Source organism: Bufo bufo, chromosome 3 (genome assembly GCF_905171765.1).
Source record: "Bufo bufo chromosome 3, aBufBuf1.1, whole genome shotgun sequence".
NCBI classification, from domain to species: Eukaryota; Metazoa; Chordata; class Amphibia; order Anura; family Bufonidae; genus Bufo; species Bufo bufo.
In genome coordinates, this window is record NC_053391.1 from 187,628,178 (window position 1) to 187,644,016 (window position 15,839).

The 15,839-nt window shown below is 44.8% G+C and overlaps 1 protein-coding gene across 1 annotated transcript in view; it reads left to right on the plus strand.

The window, feature by feature from the left end:
- Positions 1-15,536, plus strand: part of TSPAN2 (tetraspanin 2) — a 172,330-nt gene extending 156,794 nt beyond the window's left edge. Inside the window, exons 7-8 of the mRNA XM_040423829.1 lie at positions 4,263-4,346; positions 15,005-15,536. Of these exons, the coding sequence (XP_040279763.1) occupies positions 4,263-4,346; positions 15,005-15,070 (150 nt within the window). The 3' untranslated portion in view covers positions 15,071-15,536. The remainder of the gene's footprint in view (positions 1-4,262; positions 4,347-15,004) is intronic.
- Positions 15,537-15,839: the final 303 nt, after the last annotated feature.

The following is a 15,839-nucleotide window of genomic DNA, read 5'->3' on the forward strand; positions in this document are numbered from 1 at the left end:
ACTTGGTGGCATACCACAGTGGCATTCTGATAGGATAGGACATCGGTTTTATCCAGAATGCATGATAAATGAGTGCTGTGGGGATTCGCTCTGGTAGACAGGACAAGCGGGTGCAGAGACAAAGACACGTTTGTAACTCAAAAACTGCAGTGTTTATTCACACTAGTTTCATGTTCACAGCATGACAGTCCATTTTCAGTAGGGATGTCCCGATACCGGGCATTTGCACGAGTACATGTACGCGTGCAAATGTCCCCGATACCACTGCCGATACCTGTGCACCGCTTCTATGTGTCCGTCCGCGGCCCCTGCATCTCCCACAGCTAACAGCTTCACAGGCAGCAGCAGGCAGTGTAATTGGAGCCTAGAGTGGAAGCTAGCTCCGCCCCGCCCCTCCCCGCCCTCCAACCAATCAGAGGCAACCAGCACTGACTCACAGTGCAGGGACTCAGAGAATCGTCTGAGAGTTTATTAGTTAAAAGAATCGAATGAGTCACAGACTGTGTCACCGAGTCCCTGTCAGGCTTCCTGCTCTGCGGCTCCCTGTAAGTCCGTCCGGGGGGAAGGGGGGGCATTATTAGCATAGCATGTAGTGGAGCTGTGTGTGTACAGGGTGCATGTAGCAGAGCAGGAAGTCTGGGGTGACAGTCTCTGACTCATTCGATTCGTTTTAACTAATAAACTCTCAGACGATTCTCCGAGTCCCTGCAATAACTATAATTACATCACAGTCTGCTCCACTGCATTCACTGCAGCAGAGCTGTGTTTGCCAGGAGCGAGTCCCTCTAAAGGTGATAGTGTCTGTCCTCTATGGCCCTGGTCCTTCCCTTCCTGCCTGCAAGCTGCACATTGATCTCTAAAAGCAGGCATTAGGTCAAGAAGAAATATACATTACTGTATGATGGCCACAAGACTATTATACTGAGAAGGGGGGGCTTCAAAAATTGTTGTCCTGACTCCTTACAGTAGCGTCTCCTTGTGGCCGTCCCATACAGTGTAACGTCTCCTTGTGGCCGTCCCATACAGTATAACCTCTCCTTGTGGCTGGCCCCATACAGTATAACGTCTCCTTGTGGCTGGCCCCATACAGTATAACGTCTCCTTGTGGCTGCCCCCATACAGTATAACGTCTCCTTGTAGCTGCCCCCCATACAGTGTAACGTCTCCTTGTGGCCGCCCCATACAGTGTAACGTCTCCTTGTGGCCGCCCCATACAGTGTAACGTCTCCTTGTGGCTGCCCCCATACAGTGTAACGTCTCCTTGTGGCTGCCCCATACAGTATAATGTCTCCTTGTGGCCGCCCCATACAGTGTAACGTCTCCTTGTGGCTGCCCCATACAGTATAATGTCTCCTTGTGGCCGTCCCATACAGTGTAACGTCTCCTTGTGGCCGTCCCATACAGTATAACGTCTCCTTGTGGCTGGCCCCATACAGTATAACCTCTCCTTGTGGCTGGCCCCATACAGTATAACGTCTCCTTGTGGCTGGCCCCATACAGTATAACGTCTCCTTGTGGCTGCCCCCATACAGTATAACGTCTCCTTGTAGCTGCCCCCCATACAGTGTAACGTCTCCTTGTGGCCGCCCCATACAGTGTAACGTCTCCTTGTGGCCGCCCCATACAGTGTAACGTCTCCTTGTGGCTGCCCCCATACAGTGTAACGTCTCCTTGTAGCTGCCCCCATACAGTGTAACGTCTCCTTGTAGCTGCCCCCATACAGTGTAACGTCTCCTTGTGGCCGCCCCATACAGTGTAACGTCTCCTTGTGGCCGTCCCATACAGTATAACCTCTCCTTGTGGCTGGCCCCATACAGTATAACGTCTCCTTGTGGCTGGCCCCATACAGTATAACGTCTCCTTGTGGCTGCCCCCATACAGTATAACGTCTCCTTGGAGGCTGCACCCCCATACAGTGTAACGTCTCCTTGTGGCTGCCCCCATACAGTGTAACGTCTCCTTGTGGCCGCCCCATACAGTGTAACGTCTCCTTGTGGCTGCCCCCATACAGTGTAACGTCTCCTTGTAGCTGCCCCCATACAGTGTAACGTCTCCTTGTAGCTGCCCCCATACAGTGTAACGTCTCCTTGTGGCCGCCCCATACAGTGTAACGTCTCCTTGTGGCTGCCCCATACAGTATAATGTCTCCTTGTAGCTGCCCCCATACAGTATAACGTCTCCTTGTAGCTGCCCCCATACAGTATAACATCTCCTTGTGGCCGCCCCATACAGTGTAACGTCTCCTTGTGGCTTCCCCATACAGTATAATGTCTCCTTGTGGCCGCCCCATACAGTGTAACGTCTCCTTGTGGCTGCCCCCATACAGTATAATGTCTCCTTGTAGCTGCCCCATACAGTATAACGTCTCCTTGTAGCTGCCCCCATACAGTATAACGTCTCCTTGTAGCTGCCCCCCATACAGTGTAATGTCTCCTTGTAGCTGCCCCCATACAGTATAACGTCTCCTTGTGGCTGCCCCCCATACAGTATAACGTCTCCTTGTGCCTGCCCCCATACAGTATAATGTCTCCTTGGAATGTTATAGTTCTGTTTTTGGGCCTTTTGGTTGGTCAGTGGTCAGAAAATACATGTGTGTGTATTTTATTGTTAAAATTAGTATCGGTAATTGGTATCGGTGAGTACTTAAATAAAAGTATCGGTACTCGTACTCAGTCTTAAAAAAATGGTATCGGGACATCCCTAATTTTCAGTATTGGTGTTAATTCACACCCAAAACAGTTCATATAGAAAAACATTCACCTTTGATCCTGGGTGTTTAATCCACACCCGGCTGAATGCTCAGGCTCAGAAAGTCCACCTGCAGGCTTTAGGCGGCCTGCTCGCCCGACACACTGTCTTCAGCTTTCAGTCCACACACAGGCCTCAGATCTCAGCAGTGTTTCACACAGCTCCAGTGTCAGAGAGGAGTAATCCACCCACCTGACACTGCTGGCTGTTTTTTTTTTTATAGGCCTGTCAAATCCCGGCCTGGACCTTGGGGAGTAGTCACCCACCCAGCACTTTGACTATTCCCAATAAGAGCCATCCCGAATCAGATATTTACAGCCATACTAGATAGCAAGGTGTCACACAGCAACTGCTGCTGACACATGAAAACTGGCTCTTACTCCACGGAGGCCAGGAACCTCGGTGACACATACCTATTATCCACGATGATTCCTTGTACTTTCTTACAGTGCCTACACTTGAAGAGAAGCTTACTGTATTTTTCGCCCTATTAAATGCACCTAGGTTTTAGAGGAGAATAATAAGAAAAAATATTTTTCATTAGACCTCAGGTCAGACCAAAAATCTGACCCCCAATGTTAATCAGGCCTCATCTCACAGCCCCAATCAGACCCCCAATGTTAATAAGACCCTAAATCAGACCTCAGATCAGATCCCCAATGTTAATAAGACCTCAGTTCAGACCCACAATCAGACCTCCGCTCAGACCCCAATGTGAATGATCCCCATACATCAGATGAGACCCCTATGCCTCAGATCAGACCCCCCATGCAGCAGAATAAATAAAATAAAAAAAATCAACGTACATTTCCTGCTCCAGATGCCGACGCTCCTAGGATCCAGCTCTCTTCTTCCTGCCGCGCACTGTGCCATGACCCGACGCACACAGCGTGAGGTCACCGAGCATCCTCACACAGTGCGCCGTCACAGCATTGCCGACGGCAGAGGACTAGGAAGCGGTGAGTAGAGAGCCCGGTGAGCACTTTATTCATCGCTTCCCAGTCCTCCAGTACCAATTAGTATTCGCCCCATAAGACGAACTGACATTTTTCCCCCACTTTGCGTCTTATGGAGCGAAAAATATGGTAAGTTATTTTTGTTATTTACTTTATTTTAGGATTTTTCTTTTTATAAGAAAAAGTGTTCACATTCAATTTTAGGACGTGGACACATTTGGCACCATTTGTGCCATTTTAGTAACAAATGTATGTAACTTTAGTTAAAAATGTAACAAAATTATTTCACTTTGTCACATTAGCAAGGTCAACATCAAAGTGTAAGCCTGGTGTGGAGATTTACATTGTTCTATTGTATCAGCCATCAAACTACTGATTTAAATATTGTAGACTAGAAGGAGTTGAAGTTGAAGCGTGGTCTCACGTATCCCACGATTTAAAGGCAACTCATGGAAGACCCCATGGAGACCTAACCTAAGTAGAATAGATGTCTTAATTATTCACTGGGTATTGTAATGAAAAATGACTTCTATCATGCCTATTTCTGTCCCTTCACAGGACTGCCTGCAAGCGATTGAGAAGGTGTTGCATCATTATTTCCAAATTGTGGGAATACTTGCAGTGGCTACAGCAGGAATAACAGTGAGTATTATGTGCATCACTGAAGTATTACCAATCATACAAAATCTATTCCAAACCTTATCAGTTTTAGGGAATTTTATGAGATAAACATGGCCGATTTTTTTGTACAGTGTGTGTTCTGTTCATGGTATGGTTCAGGTATCTCACACAAACTCAGTCCGACAATACCAGACACATCCCATACACAATAAATGGGCTGTCCCACACAATATGCATATCTTTTCTTCCTAATCTTAAAAAAAACCTTTAACCCTGAACATCGTTAAAGGCATTGTCTAAATTAAATAATTGTAAAAGACAAGAAAGGTGTTAACATAACTCCCCTGTTCAAATCCCCTATGCTCCAGCAGTGCTACACCGATCCTCCTGGCCCGGCTTTGTTTACATGGCTTCAGTAGTGATGTGCCCTTATATCACACATGACTACTGCAGGCAATCACTGGGCTCAGCAGTCAGATGCTCTATACTACCGAGGCCAGTGATTGGCTTCAGCAGTCTTGTGTGGTACATCATTGGGTGTCATCACTTCAGTCAAGACATAACATCATAGCTGCCACAGCGGGCAGTGGTGGTGCTGAAGAAGAGCGGGTTTGAACCAGTGGTTGTAACTTCTTTTATTATTTTATTACCTTCCCTGCCTTGAACCATTTTTTTAAAAACTTGGACAACCCCTGTCAGCTCTTATGACCAGTCTGTTTTAGTAAATAAGTGTATAAGTGTATTCCCCCTACAAAAATAGTAATTCTGAAGAATCTTAGACCTTTGCATTGTGCTATTTGTCTGTGATTCCTCCTAGAAGTTCACACAGTCTGACACTGACATCTCTAGTAGGACAGTGTCAGAGTGTACAGGGACACACCCCAAATGTCAATTTGTTTATAAAATTATAAAAGGAATAACAAAGCGGACAAATCTAAGGGTACAGTTACACGTGATCCTGGTCGCTCGACATGAATCGCGCAAAACTATTGCAGTGTAGCAAGGCAGCCATAGAAGTGAATGGGTTCACAGCGAGAATCACACCTTTGCCGCGAATGCAAAATCGCTAAAATTTCATTAAGGTTGTATTTTTTGCAATTCTAAGATCGCAGTAAACGCCCACTTGCATTGCAACCCCATTCATTTCTATAGCTACCTTGCTACACTGCAATACTTGAGAGCAAGCTCAGTGTGTACCTGTATTATTATTATTACTTGTACCCTAAGGCCCCTTTCACACGGGCGAGATTTCTGCGGGGGTGCAATGCATGAGGTGAACACATTGCACCCGCACTGAATCCGGACCCATTCACTTCTATAGGGCTTTGCACATGAGCGGTGATTTTCACGCATCATTTGTGCGTTGCGTGAAAATCACAGCATGCTCTATTTTGTGCGTTTTTCACGCAACGCAGGCCCCATAGAAGGGAATGGGGCTGCGTGAAAATCGCAAGCATCCGCAAGCAAGTGCGGTTGCTGTGCGATTTTTCACGCACGGTTGCTAGGAGACGATCGGGAGGGGGACCGATCATTATTATTTTCCCTTATAATATGGTTATAAGGGAAAATAATTGCATTCTTAATACAGAATGCTTAGTACAATAGGGCTGAAGGGGTTAAATTTTTTAAAAAATAATTTAACTCACCTTAATCTACTTGTTCGCGCAGCCCGGCTTCTCTTCTGTCTTCATCTTTGCTGTGCACAGGAAAAAGACCTGTGGTGACGTCACTGCGCTCATCACATGGTCAGTCACATGATCCATCACCATGGTAAGAAGATCATGTGATGGACCATGTGATGAGCGCAGTGACGTCATCAAAGGTCCTATTCCTCAAAGAAGAAGGCAGAAGAGAAGCCGGGCTGCGCGAACAAGTGGATTAAGGCGAGTTAAATTATTTTTATTTATTTTTTTAACCCCTCCAGCCCTATTGTACTATGCATTCTGTATTAAGAATGCTATTATTTCCCATTATAACCATGTTATAAGGGGAAAAAATAAAATCTACACAACACCTAACCCAAACCCGAACTTCTGAACTTGACGATTTTTCTCACGCGCGTGAAAAATCGCACATGTTCCCGCAACGCACCCGCATCTTTTCCCGCAACACCCGTGTGAAACCAGCCTAAGGAAGGATCATCCAGAAATAGTGTTTCATGAAGAATACAAGTATTTACTAGAACAGGTCCTCGTTAAGATGGTCAGAACTGGATTTCTTGGTTGGCAGGATTGCTTTTATTAAAATGTTGGTGCTACCTTTAGAACTATCTCAGTCTCCACCTGAACTATAGTCTTTCAGAGGCTCACTAAATGAATGATCTATTTGGGCTAATAAAAATAGAAGATTTGAAATATCCAACTCTACAGCTCCATGAAAAGAAGAGCCAGACCCTTCAGTGTAGCTCTAAAGAATAATATTCACAGAAATCACTTCTGTAAATATAATTCTTTAATAGAGAAAATTATACACTGTGCACGTCATATACATACATTGTTGCTGAAATGCATCTAATAGAAAACTACAGCCTAATAGCAGAATGAGGGTGTCACGGGGTAGCGTCACGGGTATAAAGATAGAGCGGAGGTGCACCCCCTGAGCTGCCACCTTGTCCCCTGTCCCTGCCTACTTGCACCACCCACCCTAGGTGATGGGGCACAACTATGCGACAGTCCCTGACCTGAGTAAGTGCAAGCAGAGAGATAGAGACAGCAGGGAAGCGTACAGCCAATGAGAGGTAGCACTCGAGCGGACAGAGAGGTGGAACAAGCAAGGTACCACCAAAAACGGAAGGGCGAGGTGGGTCAGCTAGCCGGGGTCAGTCCAGGAGGTCACTTCAGTACGAGGGAAGAGGCAAAGACAAAATCCAAAAGCAAGCCGAGGTCAAAATCCGAGAGGTAGCGTCAAGGTTCAGGGAGCAGGCAGAAGAGGTGTCAGGAAGCAGATCAAGGGTCAAATCCAAAGGTAAGCTAAATAACAATAATAATACACAGCCTAATGGACCAAAATCACAGGCAACCTGTAGCCAGCAGGTTGCCTGTATTTATAGTGGGGAGTGAGGGTCATGTGACGTGGCCAGCGCCACATGACTGACAGACAGGCAAGTCGAGCACCGAGTGATCAGCTCGGCGCTCAAGGCAGACCTAGGAGCAGGGAGCCTCCCAGCTAGCAAAGCCGCCCTTGGAACAAGGCCGAACACAGATCCTCGCTCTAAGCTAAGCAGCAGGTTTGCGGCTGATGGGAGACCGAGTGCGCCTTCGGCACCCCGTTACAGAGGGTTTGTTATGATAGATCTAGGCCTAAGCTTCCAGTGAGAAGGTTGGACAACTATAGGTTTAATAAAATCACACTGACTCATGATTCCTATCATACTGTATATTTAGAGGCTAGTTCTAGCAATGGAAAAATGTAAATCATCATAGTGACAGGTTGCCTGTAGGAAGACAGTTTCTCTATGTTACTACCGCTATGGTCTTTAATTTAGACAGAGGCTACATAGTTTATTCATTTTCTAAAAGGATAACCTTTTAGAAAACGAGCGTGTCCACAATTGATATAATTTCTGATTATTTGTCACGGCAGCATTCACACGACCTTAACTGTTTTGCTGTTCCAGCTAAGTATAGGACATGTCATACCTTTTGTGGCGCGCAAGCAGGCTTCCACTTCTGTGTGGCCACACCGCAAAAGATAGGCCATGTCCCATACTTTGCCGCAACATGGAGTCAATGGGTCGGCACCGTGATGCCGCGTGCACATGGCCACTATCTGTGTTTGCGGGCTGCAAAGCACTTATGATCGTGTGAATGCACCCTAGTTATGAACCATTGGGGTAATTTATTAAGACCAGCGTTTTAGACGCTGGTCTTAATAACCCTGGTCTGACGCTTTTGCTCCTAAGTTATATAGAGATGCTGGCCTCTACATAACTTAAGCGCTGGCCGTGCGACTTGCTTAAATCTATGAACAACTCCCTTGCTGGTATAAATTTAAAGAGGACCTTTCACCCGAATAAAGTATCTAAACTGACTATATAGACGTGTAGAGCGGCGCACAGGGATCCCCCTGCACTTACTGTTATCCCCGGGCGCTGCTCCGTTCTCCGGTTATAGCCTCCGGTATGTTCGTAGTTAGGCTTCACCCAGGGGAACCTGCCGGCGTCTTTCTCCTATGCTGTAGCGCTGGCCAATCGCAGCGCTCAGCTCATAGCCAGGCTATGAGCTGAGCGCTGCGAATGACCAGCGCTACAGCATAGGAGAAGGAGAGCGCGGCAGGTTCCCCTGGGTGGAGCCTAACTACGAACATACCGGAGGCTATAACCGGAGAACGGAGCGGCGCCCGGGGATAACAGTAAGTGCCGGGGGATCCCTGGGCGCCGCTCTACACGTCTATATAGTCAGTTTAGATACTTAGGGTGAAAGGTCTTCTTTAAGTATTTTTCTACACCAAAAACAGGTGTAGAAAATGATAAATTTGACAGGCTGGCCGGCCTACCCCCTTCCCCACCTACTTTTACCGCCACCTCGGAAAAGTGACGTGAGCAGAAAAAAGTTGCAGTTTTGGCCACAAATCCCTGTTGCGACCGAATCTGCGACAAAAATACAACAAAAGTGGCGTACTTCTCAGGCTACTTTCACACTAGCGGCAGGACGGATCCGACAGGCTGTTCACCCTGTCGGATCCGTCCTGCCACTATTTCGCCGGACCGCCACTCCGTCCCCATTGACTATAATGGGGCGCCGGACTAAAAGTACTGCATGTCCGACTTTTTAGTCCGGCGGCCTCTCACCAGGAACTGCCGTGCTGCGCCGGAGCTCCGCCCCTGTCCCCATTATAGTCAATGGGGACGGAGCGGCGGTCCGGCGGCAAGGCGAAATAGCGGCAGGACGGATCCGACAGGGTGAACAGCCTGTCTGATCCGTCCTGCCGCTAGTGTGAAAGTAGCCTCAACATAAATGACCCCATATATGTTTTAGAAAAGTCCTAACCTTGCAAAATTCTCAATCAAATCTGCATATATGGATTCTAACTACTACTCATATAAATGTCCTCACATATACACAAAATGCATATGGGAATGTGTCCTCACTCAATGCTCCTTTGGAAAATGAAAGGTGGAATCTGATTGGCTACTATGGGCAACTAAGCCAGTTCTACTTTACACCATTTTCGTTTCTAATTTTTTAATGTCACTGTGTTTAAAAAGGAAATCCTAAAGTGATGCAGATTTACACTGGCCACTAAGCCTAACGCCATTAGAATAATCCCATATGTAAAGAAAGTGTCATTGGAACCTGTTTCAGACTGTTGCTGTGCAATGGCCCATACCACCAAGCCAGCCCTACCTCCAGCATGCTGCCTGGACTTCCCCTAGTAATGGCCCTCTATAGTGCTCCGGTATTATGGCTCAGTCACCCTGATAAGAAGGAAACTAACAGCTCAGTGATATGTGCAGGGCATCCTGTGACCACATGTGTTGCCTCTTATGGCAGGGCTTCCAAAAGCATTTTTAGCAGGATTAGGGCTTGTTCACACGACCGTGTGAAGCCCGTGCCCCGTACTGTGGACCGCAAATTGCGGTCCGCAATGCATCTTTTTGTGGTGTGGAGGCACGGAACAGAACCCCAGAAAGCACTCCGTAGTGCTTCTGTAGTGTTCCGTTCTGTGCTTCCGTTCCGCATCTCCTGATTTGCGGACCCATTGAAGTCAATGGGTCCGCATCCCTGATGCGGAATGCACACGGAACGGTGCCCGTGTATTGCAGATCTTCAAATGCGGTCCACAATATGGCAACGGCCAGCACACGTTCGTGTGAACGAGCCCTTAAGCCTCATTCACACGTCAGTGTTTCACGGATGTGTGCTGTACGTGTTCTCCACTGACAGCACACGTCCCCATTCATTTTAATGTGTGTATTCAGACAACGGTGTTTTAGTATTGTCCGCGGGTCAGTGTTTTTAGCACAGATGCATGCTCTATTTTGTCCGCTCACGGATCCATCGCGTCCAATATAGTCTATGGGTCAGTGAAAACCACGGATGCAACACAGATGCCATCCGTGTTGCATCTGTGTTTCACGGATCATAAGAAGAGATGCTTTGAAAATTATTTTTCAGTTGTTCAGTGTCAGTGAAACACAGATGCAACACGGACAGCAATAAATGGACAAACGGACCCAACACGGATCCTTCACGGACAGCTTCACAGATGCATCTGCAGTGACCAGGAACTTGTACGCTGATGCCACTTATTCAGTGGGCCAGGATACGGGTATTTTAAAGTTCTGATTTTGTCGTGATGCCAATTGCAGCGTGCGCAGGGTACTACCCCAGGGCCCTTCCAAGGTGTTATAACGCACGTCCCAGATTAGGAATGCCTGAGTGGTGTAATGGACTATAATGTCTCTATAGGGTGGTGGTAATTGTGTCAACGGTGTCTCCTACCTAGGTACGGATGGACTCCTGGCTCTTGGCTCGCTTGCAATAAATTTGAGTGTAGTGATGGTAGGAGTAATAGAGGAATTTTGCAGCAGAAATGATGTCCAGACCTTTAGATGAAGTTCAAACGTTTCTTTACTGAAGATAACTTGTATCCAAGCAGTACACAGCTTTGGTCTCTGGTCCCAGCAGGTTTTAGCAATGATTGGCAGGCTTCTGCTCTTCAAATGTGAGCTTGCAGGATAAGTCGTCTGCTTGGTAGCTCTGTAATTGTGGCAGGAACTAATCTTCTGCACTATTCTTTAACTTCTGCTTTGTGGGGACAGACTAGCTGAGAAGGAATGGCTTCTCCTAGGTCTCTGGACTTATCTCTCAGATGGTTTCTCAGGGGATGCTTTCTTCCTGGAACTCTGGAGACTGTCTGGAGTTTTCTGCTTTCTTTTCATCCAGCTGAGGCTAAAGGGGCTCAGACTGGGAATATGACTAAGTCTCAGACCGAGACTTGGTCCTTGCTGTCTTCCCTATACAGGGGTAAACTCAACTGGTTCTAACAGTTTTTTTCCTCTCTTGCTGCAAGAAGACGGATACCTCCACCTCTCTTCAACAGGGGGGCAGAATAGAACAGGATCATTCCACTCTGAACGGCCATAACATTAAAACTATCTCTAGCAATGATGTTGCCACCTGCTGGTGAACCTCTAAAATTGCAATAACAATTGTGTTTAGCATAGTTTTAGATGCACAGTTGTTAAGACATAATACAAATTACATCAGATGACAATGTAAAGGCTCTTAACAGATAGTAGCGGGGTAGAGGCGAGTAGTAACACAACTCTGGAGTGTTACACATCACTGACCACCTGCTCACGGATTTGAGCACGGACACGGATGTGTGAATAAGGCTTTATGCTCACCTACACACACAAGGGTTTCCCAGGAATGTCTCCACCAGATTGCAACGCGTTCTTGGCCTGTCCTTGGCCTGCCTAGTTGCCAGATTTATCGACCCATTTTTGGGACCAGCTGGGACGCCAGCTTCAGCAACTTATGAGTGTGCAGGATCTAGAGGCCCAGCTGCAACATCTGTGGTCAAATGTAGATACCATACTGAACATGTATGCCTCCATGCCCAACTATAACTCATATAATATAAAGATTTAATTCTCTTGCAAGCACATTTCATATAGACTATCTACTGTATGTTCTTTTCCAGTAAAATTGATAGATAAGCTCTCATCTCCAGCCAACAGTCAGCCTATCTTAGTGAAACCTGCCAGCTGATCACAAAGCATTGCGGCTGCTCCACCTGGAGTAGATGAAGGACTCACTAACAACAGCAAGCCACCATACTTCCCAGCATTCCTGGTTTGGGCATATTTCTACTTCTTAGACTGTTTCATTTCCAATTGTTCATCTTTTACACAATTTCTAGTTGTCTGTGCAAATATAGAGTTAAAAAGAGTAAAAAGTGAACCAATGTCAAACACTGTATGTGCTTATACCAAGTACTAAATTACATGGACATTCTATACATATATTCTATTTTAATAACATAAGTGGTAGTTATTAGGGGTTGTCCAAGTTAATGACAGATTTTCCCCATGTAGCTTAATGTACAATAAAAAATTATTGTATACGCCCCTCTTTCTCCCCTAGAAAAAAAAAACACAATGCAACAGCACTCTGCAAACACAAATTTCGTACAATAATGCCAAAGTTATAGAAAATATTCTGGTGCTAATGCTACTCTTATTTTGTAAATTTGAGATTCTTGGCAAATACATTTTGTACGACATTATTTAGGCCCGTCTGCCAAACGTCAAGGAGATCTCTGTAAGACGGAAAAGTTAACACTAAATACTACCTATTATGTGCAATAACAGCCACCATAAAAATACGGGGAATGCAGGTTCCACATGCATGCTGGGTCCTCTTTCTCCCCTGCCATTTTCGGTGCTGCCAGTCCTTCTCCCATTGTTTGTATAAATGGTTGCAGTATTGACATGAAGGTTTCTGCTTACTACAGTCAAAGCAATCAGAAAACTGTTGGAACACACAGTGCAGTGTATGGGGCTAAGCAGTTGGTCAGGGTACTGCAGTGTTGTCACGTTCAAGCAAATGGAAGAAGGCTGTATTACTCAGTACAGTTTCTACAGCATTTCTGTGTACGGAGTGACATGAAAAAAGAGTTATGCTCACCCCAAATGTTGCAGCCTCATGAAATAGCTGATATCTGATATTGATGGCCTGTCCTAAGGATAGGCCATAAAAATTGTTATCTTGGACAACCTCTTGGCTGGCTTACTTAACACCAAGATTGAGCACCAAAATAATAGCGTACACCCTAATAAATCTGGCAGATTTTAAGAATATTCTAAACTACATGCCCCATTTTTATGAACACTTTTCAAAACTGTCTAGTAAGATGGAAAAAGCGTCTCAAACACATTCACATTTTTGCACATGGGATGTACACTACCTTTTTGGTGCAATTTATGCCAGAATTTGCAGCTGGGTTTCCAGGTACATATATTTAGGATGAGGCTTTTGTCTGCAAAATTACTCTTGGATTCTGTGCCCCACACATTCTTTTTCTTTGTCCAAATAAAAGTAGGAGGTATGACTGCTCCATATGTATTCATTCAGACTCATACCTTAGATCAAGTGGATTATTGGCTTTTGTCCTGCAATATTTTTATGTTTACCAGAAACATGTCTAGTTCTGCGGGGGAATAAGTCTCTATACATCTGTTATGCAAGGAGCTACAAGGAAGATGCCCCCAACTGGAGAGGAACCAACACATAGTTTGTATATATGGGTTCTCTGCTGGCTGTCTCTGCCCTGTGTTACTTTATTAAACCAAAGTATATCTAATACATCAAAAATGTCTAATTCCATTATTTTGCTCGCAACCTGGATATTGCTCAAGTCTAAAACCACACAAACCACTAAGTAATACAACTGACTATCATCTGTGTAGTTGTGATTCATTTTTGCTGTAATTTGAAATCTTCTGGCGAGTGAAACATGTATCCTGTCTAGACAACAAAGAGAAAAGACTATAGATCCTAGTATTAATCTGAAGTACAGTACAGACCAAAAGTTTGGACACACCTTCTCATTCAAAGAGTTTTCTTTATTTTCATGACTATGAAGGCATCAAAACTATGAATTAACACATGTGGAATTATATACATAACAAACAAGTGTGAAACAACTGAAAATATGTCATATTCTAGGTTCTTCAAAGTAGCCACCTTTTGCTTTGATTACTGCTTTGCACACTCTTGGCATTCTCTTGATGAGCTTCAAGAGGTAGTCCCCTGAAATGGTCTTCCAACAGTCTTGAAGGAGTTCCCAGAGATGCTTAGAACTTGTTGGCCCTTTTGCCTTCACTCTGCGGTCCAGCTCACCCCAAACCATCTCGATTGGGTTCAGGTAGTTTTTCTTTACTTAGCTGCTTTCTTCTTGCCATAATACAAATTCTAACAGTCTATTCAGTAGGACTATCAGCTGTGTATCCACCTGACTTCTCCTCAACGCAACTGATGGTCCCAACCCCATTTATAAGGCAAGAAATCCCACTTATTAAACCTGACAGGGCACACCTGTGAAGTGAAAACCATTTCAGGGGACTACCTCTTGAAGCTCATCAAGAGAATGCCAAGAGTGTGCAAAGCAGTAATCAAAGCAAAAGGTGGCTACTTTGAAGAACCTAGAATATGACATATTTTCAGTTGTTTCACACTTGTTTGTTATATATATAATTCCACATGTGTTAATTCATAGTTTTGATGCCTTCAGTGTGAATCTACAATTTTCATCGTCATGAAAATAAAGAAAACTCTTTGAATTAGAAGGTGTGTCCAAACTTTTGGTCTGTACTGTATGTTTAGGGTCGAGGATTTCAGATCTGAAATCAAGATCAAAAAGTAATTTTTTTAATTCAACAAAGTTCAAGTTGTGCTATTCCTTTGTATGAAAAAATTGAGAAGGGGGTGTTATTCCCCTTATTAATGGAGTGTGACCCTCCACACTATAACACCGTGAAATCATTGCTTACGCTATGTTGGCACAGACGTTAGGCCTGATTCAGATGGCCATATTTTTCATGCACAGCGAACTGCCCGTGGACCCATAGAAGCCAACTGTACAATTCATACCTCTGTTATTCTACATGAACTTCATGCAATTAATATTTTCTACCCATAGCTAACTCTTTGTTTTGTTTTGTTTTACAGATCTTCGGCATGATCTTCAGTATGGTCCTGTGTTGTGCCATCCGCAATTCCAGAGATATGTTGTGATAATCCCATGCATTGTGCCTTCTTCTCCCAATCAGGATGAAAGCGCTACCTGCTGGCACAGGGACTGTTAGACACCCATCTGCTTGGACAATATTTCTGTTTTTGTAACCAAGCTATGTAAAATAGCAAAGTGCTATAAAGTGTGCTTTGTATAAAGCTATGCAATATACTAGATTACAAAGGTTATTGGAGTTAAAAAATGCCCCTCATGAAGCTACATTTTTGCTAAGGCTTTAAAGAATAGCTTATAAAGCGGGGGGAAAAAGCTCTGCTTTGAAGCTGGAACGAGATACACCTCTCAGTCAGTGGGTTTCAGAATTCCTCCCTGTAACTACACATTGCAGGCTGCACTTGACAGGAGTTTGTCATCTGTACACAGTGCTCCAGTTGCAGGCTGCTGTGAAGTCGGAAAGTTCAAAGTTGGAGTGAGGATCAGATTTAGGAAGCAAGTTTTTTCATCTAGCTCCTGTTTCAAAAAAATACACAATTCTCTGTAATTTTTTTTAAGTTTACAGATTCCTAATTCTGATAAATCTGCCATAGGCTTTATCAAAGGGTTGTCTGAGATAAGAAAGAAAGGGTCTCTTTTTTATATAATATCAATACCTGAGTTTCGGAAGGAATACAGTGAGCCAAGCCTTAAAGAGGTTGTTCTAGCAACTAAACATTTTTTAAACATGGCAAAATTGCGTAAGAAAATGTCATACAGATCCCTGAAACTTCAGCCCCAATGCTTCACAGGTCCACCACCAATCTCTACTTTCTAGAC